This window comes from Equus asinus, chromosome 20 (assembly GCF_041296235.1).
Source record: "Equus asinus isolate D_3611 breed Donkey chromosome 20, EquAss-T2T_v2, whole genome shotgun sequence".
NCBI classification, from domain to species: domain Eukaryota; kingdom Metazoa; phylum Chordata; class Mammalia; order Perissodactyla; family Equidae; genus Equus; species Equus asinus.
The window spans coordinates 66,315,628-66,333,422 of NC_091809.1; the positions used below are offsets into that span (position 1 = coordinate 66,315,628).

Genomic DNA, 17,795 nt, shown 5'->3' on the forward strand with positions numbered 1-17,795 from the left:
AACAGTCCTCCGGCTGTCCCCAGAGCAGTCCTAGGACGCGGAGGCTGGGGAGCTGCGAAGTTTGTCCTTTATGCTACACAAGTCACACCCACATGCATGCAGAGATCTGGGGGGCTACCTTTGGGGAGAAGGCAGGACTTGTAAGAACCCAAGCAGACGGGAGCTTGAGCCCTCCTGCCTCCCAGCGCCTACCTGCCTTTCACTGCAAGTGCACGGGCTCTGCCTCAGGCAGACCTTGGTTCAAGTCCCGCTCTGCCATCTTTTACACGTTGCTTGCACAAGGTTGTTTGAGCCTCAGTTTCCTTGTCTTTAAAGTGGGGATGACTAAGTGGTTGTGAGTACTGAAGGAGGCAATGCATGTAAATCTCACCAGCCGTTGCTGGGGGACTAAAGGCGTGTCCCTCACTGTCCCGAAGCTCCCATTTAGGAAGCTCTTCCCATGCCCGGCCCATGGGTGGGTGAGGAGAGAGGCTTCCGCTAAAGGACACATGACCAGAGCACAGAGGACACCTCCTCCCCTCAACACAGTGTCCCCAGGGTCACTGTCTCCTTGAGAGGGGCCTTCCCTTGGGGACTCTCACAGGGTTTATGTTCTCCTGCTTCCATCACTGAGGCTCCTGGCCTGAATTTCACCAATTTACTATGTGACTCCTTTCTATAAAGCACTCCCTTTTCTCTGTGGCCCCAAAACACTAATAAGGCAGCTATACCTCCTACATCTATTATGGGGCACTGAGACCCTTCTGACTCCAGCCCAGACTCAGGGCCCAGGCTGCCTGGGTTAATTCCTGAGTGACAGTGGTCACTGGCAGGCTCTGAACCCAGAAACCCCCCAAAAGAGGACACTCAGATGTGATCCAAGTGGCCGCTGTCTTCCCAGGCCCAGCCTCCCTGCGTCTCCTCTTTCCTTATTTGTCTGGAGAGCCAGGAGTGGGTGGACGGAAGGTTCCAGCGGTCTGGATGACTCACTTCCTCCTCAGAGTCAAGAGCATATGCTGGGTAAGCATGAGGTTCACATGGGGGGCGCAGAATGCCCCTGGAAGTGAAACAGCAAGTGAGGCTGCCTCTGCTCAGCACAATGAAAGGAGATCTGACAAATATTTATTAAGCAGTATATATAAGTATATATAAGTTCTTTGGGAAAGAAAAGAGCAAGCATGAAGGAAAGAGACATTTTATCCATTTATTATATACAATATTAAGGCACAAGTTTAAGCAGCAAAGAATAGGAAAATCTTTGGCTGACCAACAGTATCAATATTTGCTGTGGGGGACGCGCCGTGTTCTTGGACACCCCCCCCCAACTCTGTACACAGACCCATCGGCTGTGCAGCTCTGTACACCCCCCTCAACACAGACCAGCAAGACGAAGATGCCAAAATGTTACACCAGAGTCTACTGGAGAGCACGCAGCACACTGTCACCAAGCACAGCGACACACACGTGGCAGGCGGGAAGAGCGGTGGCACCAGAGCCGTCTGAGTTTCGGCTGAGGTTAGTGCACGTGCCTGCCCTTGGTTCACAAAATTTCACACAGATTCTGTAAGTGCCCCCTTGAGGAGGGGGTTCCGCTATCCCTCCACAAAAGGGAAAACACCTTCCTTCAAAGAAAACCACTGTGGATAAATTTGCTTACGTTCTGTTTTGTAATAAATACTTACAGGGGTCTATACGTGAACAGAATCCTAGGCAAAATCACATGTCAACACACTACTGGGCATCAAAACTTTGGGAGCTGATACAAGAAAATGCTGTCTATGTACTTCATTATATTGAGAGCAGACTTTTAATTCTGTGAAGAAGCAAAGTTTCATGACAAAGAAACACCTCAGTCATAGCATAACGTGACGATAACATGCACTTAAGTATAACGGTTTTACAGAAGGCCTACTGGAGAGCTACACCCATGAATGTGCACTGACGCCTGTGTGTATGCAGAGATGGGAACACATACAAGGCACAGCAAGAAAACCGATTTCTAAAAATGAATGCACTAGAAGTTACGCGTACTAACGACCACTATCCTGCTTTGAAGTGGTCACTTTGAGAGGTTCTAGAAGTCCAAAGACTCATTCCAAGGAACATCTTAGGAATTTTTTTTTAAAAAGCTAAAATGGTGTGACTTACCTTAATCTCCCATCTTTATTTCTCCAACTGAGTGAATGACTTGGGATTATTTCCAAATTTAAATCCATCCTCAAAGGATGAAGATTTCTCATCTCTAAGGATAATCAGAGGAAGGTGCCAGGCCCCAGAGGCCATTCTCACAGAGGCATTCGCAAAATGTTTCTACTCGGGGAACAGTGCGATCATCAGTATAGTCTCCCCAAGGGTCACCTTTTAAGGAGGGTGGGGTGAGATGAAACACTGGATCTTCTGGATATTAAAAAAAAGAAATTCAATGCACAACCTTATAGTCATATCTCATATGTGTGCACTGACATATACACACGTCTTTATATACCATTAAATTACTAAACGAGAAAGGGTACACTACTTAAAAGGAAGAGAAAAAAATTGCTCACTAGTTCCAGAAGAAGTCCATTTCCTGAAATGTTGACCATCACATGCTCCCAGCTGATCAGCTTCTGGTAACTTTTTAACTACTCTGCCCACCTCCCATGGAGCCACGCATCAGAGGCCAACCCATTAAACAATCCTCACATTAAATGAAGACATTTTAAACACATCGATTAATTAGCAAGAGAAATGAAAAGAAAATCAACATATATAAAGCATATGGCATGGCGGCCTCAGGGTTGGGGATGTGAAGTCGCCTGTGGGCTGGATACCCTCTGGTTATTTAAAACCTTCACCATCTGAGAACACTCGTGGGTTCCCGGCGACCATGGCCCTGGTCCTTCTGTGCTTATCAGGAGCGCAAGGTCATTTGGAGCACACAGAAACACACGCGTGCTCCAGTGCAGACATGGAGTGGGTCTTTGGTTTTGGAAAACATACGTCTTTGCTCAGCACAGCTCTCTGCAGTCTACACATGAGCTCCCTGCCTTGAAACCTTTTAACCCCACAAACTATTCTTCGCTGCCTCCTGGGACCCAGTCTCACCCAGCGTCTGTGTTCACCTCAGTCTCTGGGACTCAGAAGGCTGCTGGGTAGGGAGAACTCACTCCATCAGCTCTCAGCAGGAGGGCGCTTCAGCCCCTGAATCCTGAGGATACAGGGGGCTGAGGGCAACCCGGAGAGAGCAAATCGGAGTGCTGACTGGCTTCTCGGTGAGAGGTGTTCCCACAGCCTCTTCCCTGAGCACCAGAACCCCTGCATCTCTGTTCCAAGTTCAGAACCCATTTGGGGCAACTGTCGCGAGATCCAACCTGAGCCCTGTGCAGCCAAATTCACACAGCCCCAAAGAACAAGCCCTGCAGGGCTGAAGAGAGAAGGGCCCGCCATCCTCTGCCCTCTGCCAGGGAGGGACGCAGCAGGCTCTGCTGCACGCCTGCATGGAACAGGCTGAACGCAACACCATCATTAGCAACCAACCTCTGGGAAGCAGAGGAAAAGCTGAGAGAAGAAAAGGCTAAGAAAAGGTTCTGCACATGCTCTGATACTTATGCAAAATGCGTTTCCTGGCAGCTTAGCTTGATGGCCCTGTAGACGGGAACGGTTCTTACAGAGAGAACCATCTACTTAGCTGCAATTTAGGGTAGAGACTGGAATCCAGCAACATCTCCTATGTCATGTAATACCCTGGGCAGCATGCAGAAACAGCCGATGACAGTCCAGAGGGAAGCAGTTACTCTGGTATGTTTTTTCACACACAGCCAAAGCCTTAACCCTTTACCCTGAGACAGGACCCACAAGTTCCACAAGCAGACACCACTGGGAAGTTCCGAAGAGGTCCAGGCTCCTGGACAACGTGGAGGTGCTCTCCAGACGTATTTTGTAGCCCTGCTTATAAGAGAATGCAAAGATGTCCATCTGTGCCTGGTGTTTATGGGCAATTCTAGGAGTTCTGGGCTTTAGTCCCATTTCTTAGCTCCTGAGAGCTGTGGCAGCTGTGCGTGTGCGCATGTGTGCACACACGTGTATGTGTACACGGGCCCAGATCACAGACGTGGCAGATGGTTATCATCGCCACGTCAGAGCAGCCCAGCCTGTGCCTAAGGCGCAGCTCCTCTCCCGAACCCTTGGTTCAGATCCCAGCTTCTCCTGGCTGCCAGGCTCCGGGAAGGCACTTAACCTCCCCGCGCCCAGCTTCCTCCTCTGTGAAATAATGATAAGAAACTGGTCCCTGCTCCCCAGGTCATTTGAGGACTCATTAAAGGTACTTGCCACAGTGCTTACACACTGTCAGCACTAACAAACAGAGCTACGATTATCTTTCTGAAAATCAAACGAGATAACATAGCATGAACTGCCCAGAGTGCAGGCAGGCAGAGCCGGTGCTCAGTATCTGCCATCCTTTCTCCTGTATGCAAGCAGGGCTTCAAGAAAGCTCTTAGGATAAGTGCTGGGGGACCCTGGCTTAGCAGGAAATCTCCCATAAAAGAAGACTTTCTAAAGCTTTAGATCCCTTTTCTTATGGGAGAGTCCTAGCAGGTTAGAAGAAAAAGTGATTGACAAAGACCACTGCACCACTGAAAATGGGGATGTCTGTGTTTGCATTCAATTAACACGCCTGACAACTCAGGGGGACCAAGGAGAGCAAGTGGCCTGGTGCCTGAGTGCGCCAGCGAGGGGTGCTGGAGCAGAAAGACGAGGCCTGGGGGGCTGGGCTGCGGCTCTTGCTCTTACCCACTTCTCGGGGAGACAGCCCAAGTTTGGGGTGGCCCAGACGTGGACGGTGGGGGCTGGCAGAAGTGACTTGCCATCCTATCTCTAGACACTTTCTTTCTTTCCTGGCCCATCCCTAACATTAATCAGGGGCCAAAATGTCCTTAAGAGAGTTAGCTGCCATCAGCTGACCCTCATCACCTGTGAAAAGCACTGGGGGCAGAGATGTGGGGATCCCTCGGCCCCATCCCCACCCTCATCCATATACACTTCTTCCTCTGTGATGCAATGCGGCCTCCCTGCTCTCTTTGCACATCCCAGGGCATGAGGTGAGCCACTTTGGTTTCCCAGGCTGCACAATACTCTGTGAGGTTTAATGTGGGACCAAAGGAGGTCACGCGCATGAAGCAGGAAGCCCAGCGCCCACCGCAGGCAGAGCTCAGGAAGAGTCGGTTTCTACTTACTCTGCCCACTGGATGGCTCACAGGGCTGTCTGGCCAAAGCCATTGGTTGCCTCCCGTGCCCTCTCCAGCCTACACCTGTCATCCTTCTACCACCTCAGCTTGGGAAGGCTATAACTTCACCCAGGTTACACCCCAAAGATCAACCCTAAGATAAGCCACCCAAGCAAAATGTCCTAAGAATGTTGCCTTCAGAGCGGCATTTAGGTGGAACTTAAAAAAGTCTCAGACCCAGGGTTTTTTCCCCCTCTTCCTTTAAGCAAGCATGAGGAAAGGGACCTGGGGAAACATGGATCCAGCCCACCTGGAGGGAGGAAAATATCAGGGTCCTGCAAGAGCACCTGACGGCCTGATTAGCTTCTCCTCTTTTCTGATCCAGACCTCCCAGATCTGTAAAGAAAGCCGAAGTCTGAGGAGTCAGATGGGAAACATCACACACAGGCATAAGAGCCCCACTACCTCACTCACTCCTGGCTCTGTGACGTGGTATTTCCGTCTTACTTTGGACAATTTCCCCAAACTGAAACCTCAAAAAACCTGACCACGCTGTCATACATACTGGCTTGTTAGATTATAACACAAGTTCATGGTGGAGAAAAACTGGTGTGTTAATACACACGTGCTGACGACAGTCACAGAAATCCGTGTGCTCATCAACAGTGACCAGAGGAGTGCAAGGGGGTGGGGAGAGTGGTGAATATGTGCAGGAGCCACAAATACTAGAAAGTGGTGCACGTGCTGGTGGATTCTGGATGCCACCATGTCAAGCGTCATGTGTTTCCTGGAGTGCAGACCTGAAAGTCTTACCCCAACAGAGCAATGGGGTAGAAATACCAAACTCTGTGCAAGAGAGAAAAGAGCCAGGGCCGTGATCTTAACGCAAGATGTCACAGTGACCACGGATCTTCTGCCTCATCCATCAAAGCTGACCTAGTTCATAGTCAGAACGAGATTAACACTGCGGCCCAGCCACTCACAGGTGGAGGAGGCACCCAGGAAGCCAGCGTGTGGCTCTGTCCCACGGGTTACTAGTAAACACAGCAGGAACAGTGACAGCTCAAATACTGCTCTAACAAATCCAAGGCCTAAGGAATCTGCCATGTCTTATTAAAAAGGAAAAAAACATGAAGAAAAAGAAGAATAAAATTAAAGAGAATGAAGCAGAGACTAGATGAACTCAGAGAAGTCGGGGAAGATGAGCACCAAGGTCATAATGCTCCCTTTCTGCTTAGAAAACACTGCTGAATCCAGAAAAGCTAAGAAGCCCCAAAATCTCCTAAAAACCCAAACCAAGCTGGTAATTAGGTGAAGATGGCCTTTTAAATTCCTCATCATCCCTAGACCCGTCTTCTCACTGCCACACTCACACATTCACAGGAGTCCCCATGGATGGCCCAGGTCATATTACATTATGCCAAGACAGGCTTGCTGAGACTTCTAGGAGGTTCTTCTTAAACAAAACAAGCTAAGAGGCAAGGAGGATGGGGTATTCCAAGGAAGATCCATGTTTAGGTTTATCTGTTTATAACCAGAGAATGGGTACACACAGACCCTCCCCAAGAGATACATTTTCTGTACAATAAAAAATTCCACTTCCTACTTCGTTTCCAAACCTACATGCATCTTCTCTCTTCCACCATATGCAATAAAAATCCAGAACATTCTCCTCATCTTTAGTCATGTAGGTCTCCTGTTTTTTTTTTTTCTTTTGAACATTTATAAGAAGTGTTCTTACTAATCTGAAATCTTTATCAGTTCAGATCATTCCTGATTTCCCATCTACAACCTTCTTGATCTTTCCTCTCCCTCTCTGCCACATTCCTCGTTTGTCCATGTTCTGTTACGGAATTCGGCAGGGATGCTGGTGTTAGATGAGAACTTCCATCATCTCTCCATCAGGAAATTCGGGCTTGTGGAGCAAGCTGCTGACACGGCCTTTGTGGTCAGGTGACTTCCCGTGGCCAGGAGAGTTCTCTGCCAAACAGAAGGGACACATCAGCAGCCCGTTCTTCAGGAGGGGCGCGGGTCTTACCAGTTCTCTCTAAAGTGGAACCATTTCAAATACCACCACTCCCCACCAGTGTCTGTAGAGAAGGCCAAATAATCCTGCCCATAGTGGAAAAAGATAAAAGACCGGCCCTGGGATCCAGACACAAATAACAGAACCAGGATGGTGATGGGAGAGGATTAAGTGAGTGAAGACAGCATCGGGGCTTCGTCCCTGGAGCCCCTCACGCCCGCTCTCCCTCTACTCTACTCTAAACTGTCAAGTGCACACCGTGAGCCGGCACATTTCACACATTCCTTGCCTTCCCTGGAAAGAGTGTCCCGAGAATTAAATCTCCAAAAAATGACAACGCTGTATTTACTTGTCTATTCTGGAGAATGAAAATAAGAAATCCCCTTGGAGGAAATAGTCAATTTGTGGCCGCAGTAGCCCCCACTTCCTCAAGAGAACTCCTGGAGAGGGCTATCCCCATGACGAAGATGAGTCCAAAACCAAGTCTGTTCTTTCCCCGGCCGCTTCTGAACTCATCGCAAGGCTCACCCCTCCCAAGCTATCTTCTCTTAAATATTTTAAAGCGACTCATTCGTATTAGCCTGAGCGCTGTGTGCTGAGCAGTTCACCTGCTCTGCAGTTAAATCCACCTGCTCCTTCAATCGGGAGGTACTCCAGACCCCAAATCCTGATGGGTAAACACCTTGAAGGCAAGGTCTGTGCACCCGATGCTCTGATGTGCCTGGAGCCTGGAACGAGCTCCCGAACATACTGGAGGGAACTAATCCCCTAACATCCCTCGGAGGGGCTATTTTCACCCCTTCTGGGACAGGGTTGGTTTCCAAGCCTTCAGCAAAAGGGTACACTCAACTTGTGTACTCATTTAAATGGTAACAAATTAGGAGTGTCTACACACATTTTATTCCCATCAGAATAAAGAGTACACACAGCCTAAGTGCATTCAGGTAGCCATAATCACAAACTGCCCCCGCCCCTACCTTAGGGGCCAGCCTGGTGGCGCAGCGGTTAAGTTCGCACATTCTGCTTCAGCGGCCCGGGGTTCGCCGGTTGGGATCCCGGGTGCAGACATGGCACCGCTTGGCACACCATGCTGTGGTAGGCATCCCACATATAAAGTAGAGGAAGATGAGCATGGATGTTAGCTCAGGGCCAGTCTTCCTCAGCAAAAAGAGGAGGATTGGCAGCAGTTAGGTCAGGGCTAATCTTCCTCAAAAAAAACCCCCATAAAGTGAGAGCCAACTGTGCCCCTGTGCCCTCACCAGCTTAACAGAAGGTTCCCTCTCTCAGGCCAGACAGCCCTACAGGTTTCTATGTGTGAAAGGAGGAAGAAGCCCATACCCGGTTTCTCTGCAGTCCCTTTGGCCGCTGGGTGTCTCAGGACTGGGCTGTTGGAAGGGGTTGCGCTCAGCCGGCCGCGGTTGGGCAGGGAGGCCATGCTGGGCCAGAAGAGTTCGGCGCTCTTGTCCGTCTGGGTGCTGCTGTCCTTGCTGCCTGTCTTGGCGTGGGCACTGCTGGCTGATGTGGCAGAGGCCGTGGGGCACAGCGCTGTGGCAGATGGGGTGGGCAGCAAGGGGGTGGAGGCGTGTTCATGGGGCTCCTTCCCCAGCAGCAACCCTGAGGGTGGAAGGACAGCTTTTTCAATGCCATTCTTTAAAAAAACAAAAAATCCTGGTCTTGGAGATCATTTCCTTCTTGACTGAGAAGTGTTTCATTCACTCATTCATTCATTCACCAAGTGCATTTATAAGCACTTGTTTATGTGTTTGATAAATGACAAGCACTGAGGGAATTTAAAAAAAATGAAAGACCTAGTCCCCTCCTTAAAAATTTATATGTTTTTTTTTGGAGGGGAAGAGGAGTTGTCAAGTAAACTGCTTCTAATATAATAATTAGTGGGATACACTTATTCTCAGGGTAGTATGGAGGAACAGAGAAGTGCCAAACAGCCAGTGTAGGGGTGGGGGCGTTCCTGCAAGGCTTTCTAGACACAATGTTTGCTTTACCTCATGTGGCCCAGGAGGGCTGGCCTTGAGCAGTGGTTGTGGGCCTAAGAAAAACTGAAGGCTGGATCATATGGTATTTCTATTTTTAATTTTTTGAAGAATCCTCATATGACCCAGCTATTCCGATTCTAGATATTTATCCAAAGAACACAAAAATACTAATTCTAAAAGATATACACACCCCTGTGTTCACTGCAGCAACATTCACAATAGCCAAGACTTGGAAGCAACCTACGTGCCCATCAAGGGATGAATATATAGACATGTGGTATATACAGAATGGAATACTAAAAAAAGATGAAATCGCGCCATTTGAGACAACATGGATGGACCTTGAGCGCATCACGCTACGTGAAGTAAGTCAGATGGAGAAAGACAATTACCATATGACTTCACTCATATGTGGAAGATCAACAAACAAATACACAGATACGGAGATCAGATTGGTGGTGACCAGAGGGGAAGGGTTGGGGAGAAGGGGGAAGGGATAAGGGGGCACATGAGTATGATGATGGATAGAAACTAGACTTTTGGTGGTGAACATGATGCGGTCTATATAGAAGTCAAAATATAATGATGTACACCTGAAATTTATATAATGTGATGAACCAATAAGACCTCGATAAAAAAAAAAAAGGAAAAACTGAAGGCTTCCCTGGTCCTAGACGAGGTCCCACTGGCCTGCTGTTCTTCTGAATAGCCCACAATTCCACTCTACTCTTGGTAATAGATGGCTTCCCACAGGCCTAGGTTCAAAAACAAACATGCTTCTCGGTCCAGGTAACACTGAGTGGTGCACCTTATTACCCAAAGAGATCCCTGCAGTGGAGAATCACGGTCCCCAAGAAGCAGGAAGACACGTGGGCTCCTGAGAAGGCCACTTAGCCTTCTTCATGTTCCCCACCCCAAGAGTAGAGAGACTGCGGGGGGAAGAGGGTGTGCTGGCTAGGGAAAAGGGACACATTATGTGCAGTGCCGTCTCTTTTCTCAAAGCTGGACAGGAGAGCAACTTTTTTACTTTTAAGTAGCAAAACACGGCACACATTCAGAAAAGTGCCAGCACTCCAGAACACTAGCCTATAGAAAATGCGGTAAGCACAATCAAGTATTTGTTCCCTTATCTTAACTAGCCAGCAATTCATAACGTCTCCTTGCCAGGGCTGTTTCAAGGTGCCCATTCATAACGCAACGCAGAGCAATTCAGTTTGTCCACAGCAGCGTTTCTCATAATGTAATGAGCATTTCATTCACTTGCATATATTGTTAAAATGAAGATTTGATTCCATGGGTGGGGCCTGAGACTCTGCTTCTCTATCAAGCTCCCAGGTAATGCCAGCGCTGCTGGTCCATGGACCACACTTTGAGTAGCAAGTCTTTGTTTAGGTACTTCACACACATCTACATTTCACAATACTCCTATGAGACAAGTCCTGTTGCTATCCTCTGTCTTACAGAAAAGGAAATGGAAGTTCAGAGAAATTAACATCTCACAGCTAAGAAAGAGCAGAAGTGAGATCCAAACCCAGCTGTGCCTGAGTTTAAATCCAACGGGTGTTCTCTCCACCTCATCACCTTGCCTGTCAAAACTCCACAGTCCGACAAGGATGTTCTTGTGGAAGTAAGTTACTAGTCAGTCATCTTACCCGGGAGCCCCTGAGCCACCAGGAAGGAATATGCTGTCACCTCTACTTCCTTCTAGAGCCTGTCTGGCAAGAGATTGTGGAAACATTTTGAGAACGGTGCAGCGGCCCACGAATGTGTGCCTCCGCCTGGCATCTCGAAGAGCCCCTCTCTGTTTCTGTGACACATAGACATCAATTACAGTAACAAGGAGGAATGCCAGTGCAGAGAACACAGCAACCCTTCCTGCAGGCCGGTCCTCAGGCTTCCAGGCCTGGTGTAGCTGTGCCAAATGCTGGGAGATACAGGCACAGACATCAGAGGAATGCCTGCCTGGCTGGATGTCACAAACTGGCCTCTTCCAGGGAGGTTTCCGTCAGAGCTGAGCACATTTCAGACAGTTTCACCAGGTCTGTCTGAGCATCACCTCCTAGGCTCTTTAACTGGGGTGAGGAGCTAATTGTCCTTGGGAGGGTCTTTGATGATCCCAGCTGCTGTCCACACACATCCTCTTTGAAGTATATGTCCTTGGAGGGCAGGGGCTGCTGAAGCGACCTGTGGAGGGACTTCAAACAGAGCTTCTGGCTGAGCACTTTGATCACCCAGCTCTGTCGGGTTCATACCGGAAGCTCTTATCCCCTTTGGCACGGAGCAGCTAGGCTCCTCTGAGGTCCTGTGCTAAGGAAAACTGGCTCTCAGCTCCACAGAGAAACAAAACACACTCTGACCCAGGGAAATGCATCAAAGAAGGGCCAGGCCCTTGGAGTTGCCAGAGTGCAGGGGAAGAGAGTGGAGGACGTGTGTGTGGGAATGCTGCCTGCGTGCCGGGTGGCCCTGCCTGCTTCCTCTCCAGACTCAGCTAGAACCCTCAACTGGCCCCACCCTCACCCCAGGAAACCCTTTTGTGGCTAAGACCACATCCACGGAATTCTCAAAATTCTGCCTGTGCAACAACAATATGACAAAAACCACCAACAGCAATCCCTTAGGCTCAAGAGCACTTCTTCCAAAGTGCTTTCTCCCCATTATCTCATTTTGCCCTTGCACAGCCCCATGGGGTACAGCAGGGCAGACAGGACCCTTTTCTAGACATGGAGGCAGAGGTGGAGCCATCTTACAACTCATCTGGGGCAGAGCCAAGTTCAGAGGCTGACGTCTCTGGGCTTTTCCCATTAGAACATTTTATGTTGGAGGGTCTCCTCAACTTTCAACAGTAATGATAATTAATTATATTATGAGTCAATCCAGGGCTAAGGGCTACTCCGGTGGCACAGCCTTTGCTTTCCACACAGCTCATTTAATTTCCACAACCCAAGGATGATTGAGCTTCCTCCCCATTTTACAGGTGAGTAAACTGAGGCCTGGAAAGAGCCAATGACATTTCTGTGTCCCATGAGGGGCAGAGCCAGCAAACCACAAAAGTAGGAGGAATCTCTCTCCACCAGATGAGCCAGCCGCTCAATGTGTGGGCAGCTCTTGCTTTTCAGATCCTTGCCTGAAGGAGGCGAGGCGTGGGGCTCACCTATGCTCCCCTTCCAGGTCTTCTCTTCCTTCTTCTCTTCGGCTAACTGGCTACTGGTCAGAGAGGTCTGGCGAGAGTGGGTCCCAGTGGCTGCGGCAATAGATGGGACGGAGCGGGCAGGCCGCAGGCTCGAGGAGTCCGTCTTCGCGGCATCTTTACGGGATCGCTGCTGAAGGACCTTAATCATGGCATCCTTCTCTATGATTTTGGCATGGAGATTTTTAATACTGTATAACAAAATCAAATCAAATAGTCATAATCAAAACACATTTGCCTAGAAGAATTTGAAACATTTCTCTCAGGCTGCCCAGGGACTTTAATTATCATTCAAGGATAGAGAGTTAAGTGCAGTAGAAATCTTCAAACATTTATAACCTGCAAATTGTATAAGATGGACCTTTTGTAGTAGATCAAAAGGGTGCACCTTCTCTGGCCCCTCACGGGACTCTGGGAATTCCTGGCAAGCCGAGGACGTACAGTTCTAGTGACTATGGCCGCCCAGCAAGGACCTCCTGGCCCACAGTGTGCTCAGGGACCACCTTGAAGAGTCTAGGATGCCTGACGGTGGGGGTGGGAAGAGTAGAAGAGAAGCACAGAAACTCTGAAACCTCACACAGAGGGAGCTTTCCACTAAAGTTGATTTCCCTATTTTCTGAGGAAAAAAAATTAAAAGATGGACAAGTTTTCTGGGAGAAGATGATTATTTCTTCCCTGATGGCCAAAAATGAGAATCAGAAAAACACTTGAGTTCTTTTCACAGCTTAGATAGGAACTCGCTGGGCCCATCAATGACTCAGCTACTCAGCCCTATTTTCACATCCGAAGAATGAGAGGTTTCGGTTCCCAGGCCCCTCAGGAATTGGTGGGGGCAGGCTGGTTTTATTATGTCACAAAGCCTGCTGGAAGTCTTGCTTAGCCCATGGGAAGAATGCATTAGCTAAATAAGTTCTTTATTTCTGGCTGGAATATATAAATCCTGGCTCAAAAGCTCTGAGCCTTTAAAATATGACGTTTCCCCTTTCCAGCTGGTAACATCTAGAAGGTTGCAGAGACAGACACTCAGAAAATACACGGGCATCTAAATTCTTCTGTCATTAGCCTCCATCTTAAAACCTGCATTGGACAGGAAATTATCCCCCAGAAACCTCAGGCTCCAGTCCCATCGTTAAGCGGAGCCACTTGCTTAGGTTTGAACTTTCCCTTCTCACCAGGGCAGGGTGTGGGGGAGGGGAATTTTTGGAGAAGTCGAGCTTGCAGCTGTTCAGAACAGGAAGGGGTTGGAGTGTGAACGCCAACATCGGGCTGGCGGACCCCAGTGGGGTCTTGAGGTGAGTGGCCAGAGTGGAGCCGCACACACGCCTGTCCCTTACGTGTACTCCATGTCCTGACACCTCCTGGTGGCCTGCACCACCTCCTCCTCCTCCTGCCAGATGTGGGCCTCCAGCGAGCTCTCGCCGTAGCTGCCATTCCTCGAGTGGTTGATGATCGTGGTATCCCTAGCAACACAGGACACACTCAGAGAATGATGCAAATGCTCGAGGGGAGGCACCCGAGGACACCGCACTAAAAATAGCTCTCCACAAACTCCTTCACACACTTTCCCTCTCCGAAATCCTGGTCAAGTCTCTCCCTAAACTTGATGGAATTAAGACAGTATCTAAAGAAAACAAAATAAAATCCCCAAATCAAAATTCTCTGCCCTTTCTACTAATGACACTGTATATTAAACCACACGGCATGCTGTGAATATGGATACTACTCCTACTGACATAGGGACACCATTATTACTATATTTGTTAGCGTTTCTATGCTTGTACCTTTTCATACTTACTTATCCTTTCTCACTTTCTCAATCAGAATTAAAGTTTATTTCTATCTGTCATCCACATAGCAGCTACTTCAGTATTTTACAATAAAATGGAGACTCAGTAAATACTTGAAACTGAGACTGGTCCCTCCCAGACAGCGAGGTTCAAGCTGAAATTTCTATCATGTTTGCCTTTAGCTCACTTCTTGTTTTGCAGGCCCCTGCCTAGGATTCAGGTCCATTCAGTGTGACAACCATGCTGGGTAGCAGGGAGAAACGATGAAGATGCCACACACCCTGTGCTTGGGAAGTCCAGTCCAGTGGGCAGAGTGAGGGGAGGGACAGAGGTAGGTAGATTAAAAAGCAGCGTAGCTGGAAGCAGGTGTCTGAGAGGTCAAAGATAACTATTCCTGCTACTGGTTTTGGAAATGTAATTACTCCTAGTTAAGGACAACTGGTAAAAATAAGATAACTGAGCAATCTAAGTGATCTAAGTATATCTTAGACTGCAAGGTGCAATGTCTTTCATAAGTGAATAGAAAATTAATAAGAAATGCTCTAGCCACCTATTTCACATCTCTGACTTCATATTACAATGCTACAATCCTATTTTACAGCTCTTTCCTAGAACACTCAAAATCAGCAAAAAGGAGCCCCTTCTTTCATCTCTTTTAGTGACAGCTATCAATGAATGTTTCCTTCATGCCAGGGACAGGGGAAAGCACATTACACGGGGCATTTCATTTAGTTCTCACAGCAACTTGTGAAGTAGGTATTATTATCCTCATTTTACAGATAAACAAATGGGTTCGGTGACTTTTCAAGAACACCGAGTTAGGGATGGTGTAAATGGATTCAAACCCAGATATTTATGATTCCCAAGTCCATGTCCTCAACCCATCACTCAACCCTCCTGAAGTTTCCTGTGTCTTTACGAAGGAGACCTCAGCAAAGATGCATGAAGACAGAATAAACCAACAGAGAGGGCACACGTGAGAATGTGGCTACATGTAAATTGTGGCTGAAAATAAATCATAAAGCAAAATAATGTAGAAAACGAGCAAAATGCTTTAGACATACTGACAAAATTATAAATCCACCCTATGGTACACAAAAATCATCAATACTTGAATTAGTGGCTACAGAAACATTTTCAACCAATTTACTTCTGGAGGATTTACATAGAGCTGGAGATAAATTTAAAAATTCATGTTTATACTGCCAGGGAAGGACAGCAGGCACAATTAGATGAGAACAACTAAGAAGGCAAACACACAAAACTTCAAAAAGTATCACATTGCTTTGAAATTTGTAAAAAGTTTCAAAACCATAAAAAACAGGCTCAACCTCTCAAAATTCTGATCAATGGTGTCCAAATGCACCAAGATGACAAAATCAGTTGGTGGACAGAAATCATTTTCTTTGTTGAAAAATCATTGCTTATTAATGGGAATAAGCATCACGACTGGAGTCACAAAACTGATGGCCAGAAGTAGTCATTTTTACCAATTCATATGCAGCCTTTTAGTATCTATACAACAAGAACCTAGAATTTCAGGCCAGCCCCGCTGGCCTAGTGGTTAAGTTCGGCACACTCTGCTCCGGCAGCCCAGGTTTGGTTCCCGGCTGTGGACCTACACTGCTCTGTTAGTGGCCATGCTGTGCTGGCAGCCCACATACTAAAAAATAGAGGAAGACTGCACAGACGTTAGCTCAGGCTGAATCTTCCTCAGCAAAAAAAAAAAAAAGAAAAAAAAAGAAGCAGCAGCAGCAGCCAGAATTTTGAGCTTTCTCAAAAATTCTTCATTTTCCTTCTTCTCTCTTTCTATCAACAGAAAAGCAATGCTGAAATCACAGAGGTTTTCCTTGAAAAGAACATTAAGATTGGGGCTAAAACCTGACCTCCTCTGAAGGAGTGGTCTGTAAAAGGAGGGTAGTTTCCCACCGAATTATCAGATGCTCAATAAATAAATGTGGAAGCAAAGAAGGTGGGAAGAGTGGGACGTTGCAAAAGGCCTTGACCCATTCGTCCATCCAGGACTCCAAATAGGGCAGAGGAGGAGCAGAGGGCTGGTAGATCCCAAAGGATTCTATTCTCTGACGGCATGAAGGAAGACAAACAACAAGGCGGAGCCCAGCAGAGGGTGAGTGGCTGATGCTGTCTGGGCTCTCCCTGGTTCTACTCATTCCCTCACTGTCCCCTCCTGTGCCCACCTCAGGGATCTTATGCTTCACACCTCTTTATTCCCCCACTTCTGATTTTACATTCCAGTCCCATTCCTCCTCTCAGAGCCCAGGATCCCAAACATGCATCTGATCCAATAAATCAATAGGAGCTGTGACAACAATGACAGATACAAGCCCTTGCATCATTCTTCCAAGGTAATGTATTTATACTGCTATGGGGCCTTTGTGTCCTCAGTCAGTGGAATAAGGTCTGGTTTCCTACTCATAAGTAGCCAAGAATTATAATTTCCACTTCACATATGAGGTCAGGGATGCTCAGAAAAGCTTGTGCAGAATCACACTTTTAGTCAGAGACAGAGGGAAAAGCCTTGAAGGTAGGTGTCCTGCCTCCTTAGGCAATGTTCTCTCCAATAAAAACCACATGGAGAAAGACCATTTCCAGGGCAATCACCGAGAGCTATGCATTAGACCAAATCTCACCAAGAAAGCCAAATCCCCCTGTAACTTTATGCTGGTCTCTTCTCTTCCTCAGAATAGAAAGGAGACTTAGTTATTACCTTAGAAAACAAAAAGCTGAAAATAAAAACATTTCGATTATGTAAAAATCAAGAAATGTTTCCAAGGGCTTCAGTGTTGTCACCCATGCAGTCCAAGAACTAAAGTGGAGGCTGCAATTTCCTCCAACTCTCACGCCGTGACCTTGGAGCTCCACCACACCATACACGTCTCAAATGGCTATTCCTATTCCCATGGTCTCACTCAGATGGGATATTGTGGGTTGTTTTCTCTCACAGCATAGATATACATCAACAACGTGTAAGCACTAGAAAATGACCCCCAATTTCATTTTCCACCGGAGTCTGCAGGTCTCCCCAGGTCTAAGTGTGCTGTGGCACCTGGCAGAGGCATCTATGCCCGCATAGGTGACACTGCTCAATCTCCACGTTCCAGGGGTAATATGTGGGATGCCTCTCCACTTGAGTAATGAACATGAGAGCTCATAAACAGCTCATAAAGTATCCCCCCTCCGCCCCAATGGGCCTTCTCTTCCTCATTAAAGACACAACACATCCCAAAGAAGTATGGGATAGACCAGATGACTGAGTTGCACCCTTGGTTTCCACTGGTTCAGGTCCTGCCATCCCTAATGGCACAAGAGCCCTTATTAAGACCAGTTTTATGGACAGGCCTTTGAAATTTGAGGATCTTCTCCAAATAAAATTTTGGTAAATTCCAAACAACTCTGCATTAAACGCCGAATATAACTTGTGGGCAAAAAGCAAACAAGGGTTGCGGGAGCACAGTGAGAGCCTTGAGGGGTGGAATGCACAACCTCTCAGGTCCCTACAGCAAGGATGCATGCCACGAGATCCAGCAATTGGGGAAAACTCCTGCTCACTCAGACAAGAGCACAGTTTGACAGAATTATTTTTGTGAAGAGTTG

The 17,795-nt window shown here is 47.6% G+C and overlaps 1 protein-coding gene across 16 annotated transcripts in view; it reads right to left on the reverse strand.

Annotated features, from left to right (window-relative positions):
• Positions 1-1,169: 1,169 nt before the first annotated feature.
• Positions 1,170-17,795, reverse strand: part of AMOTL1 (angiomotin like 1) — a 155,464-nt gene continuing 138,838 nt past the window's right edge. For all 16 annotated transcript variants that reach the window (XM_014835373.3, XM_070490424.1, XM_070490422.1 and 13 more), the window contains 4 exons: positions 13,728-13,853; positions 12,358-12,584; positions 8,551-8,826; positions 1,170-7,166 (listed from right to left, as the gene is read on the reverse strand). In XM_014835373.3, coding sequence (XP_014690859.2) covers positions 7,060-7,166; positions 8,551-8,826; positions 12,358-12,584; positions 13,728-13,853 — 736 coding nt within the window. In that variant the 3' untranslated portion in view covers positions 1,170-7,059. The remainder of the gene's footprint in view (positions 7,167-8,550; positions 8,827-12,357; positions 12,585-13,727; positions 13,854-17,795) is intronic.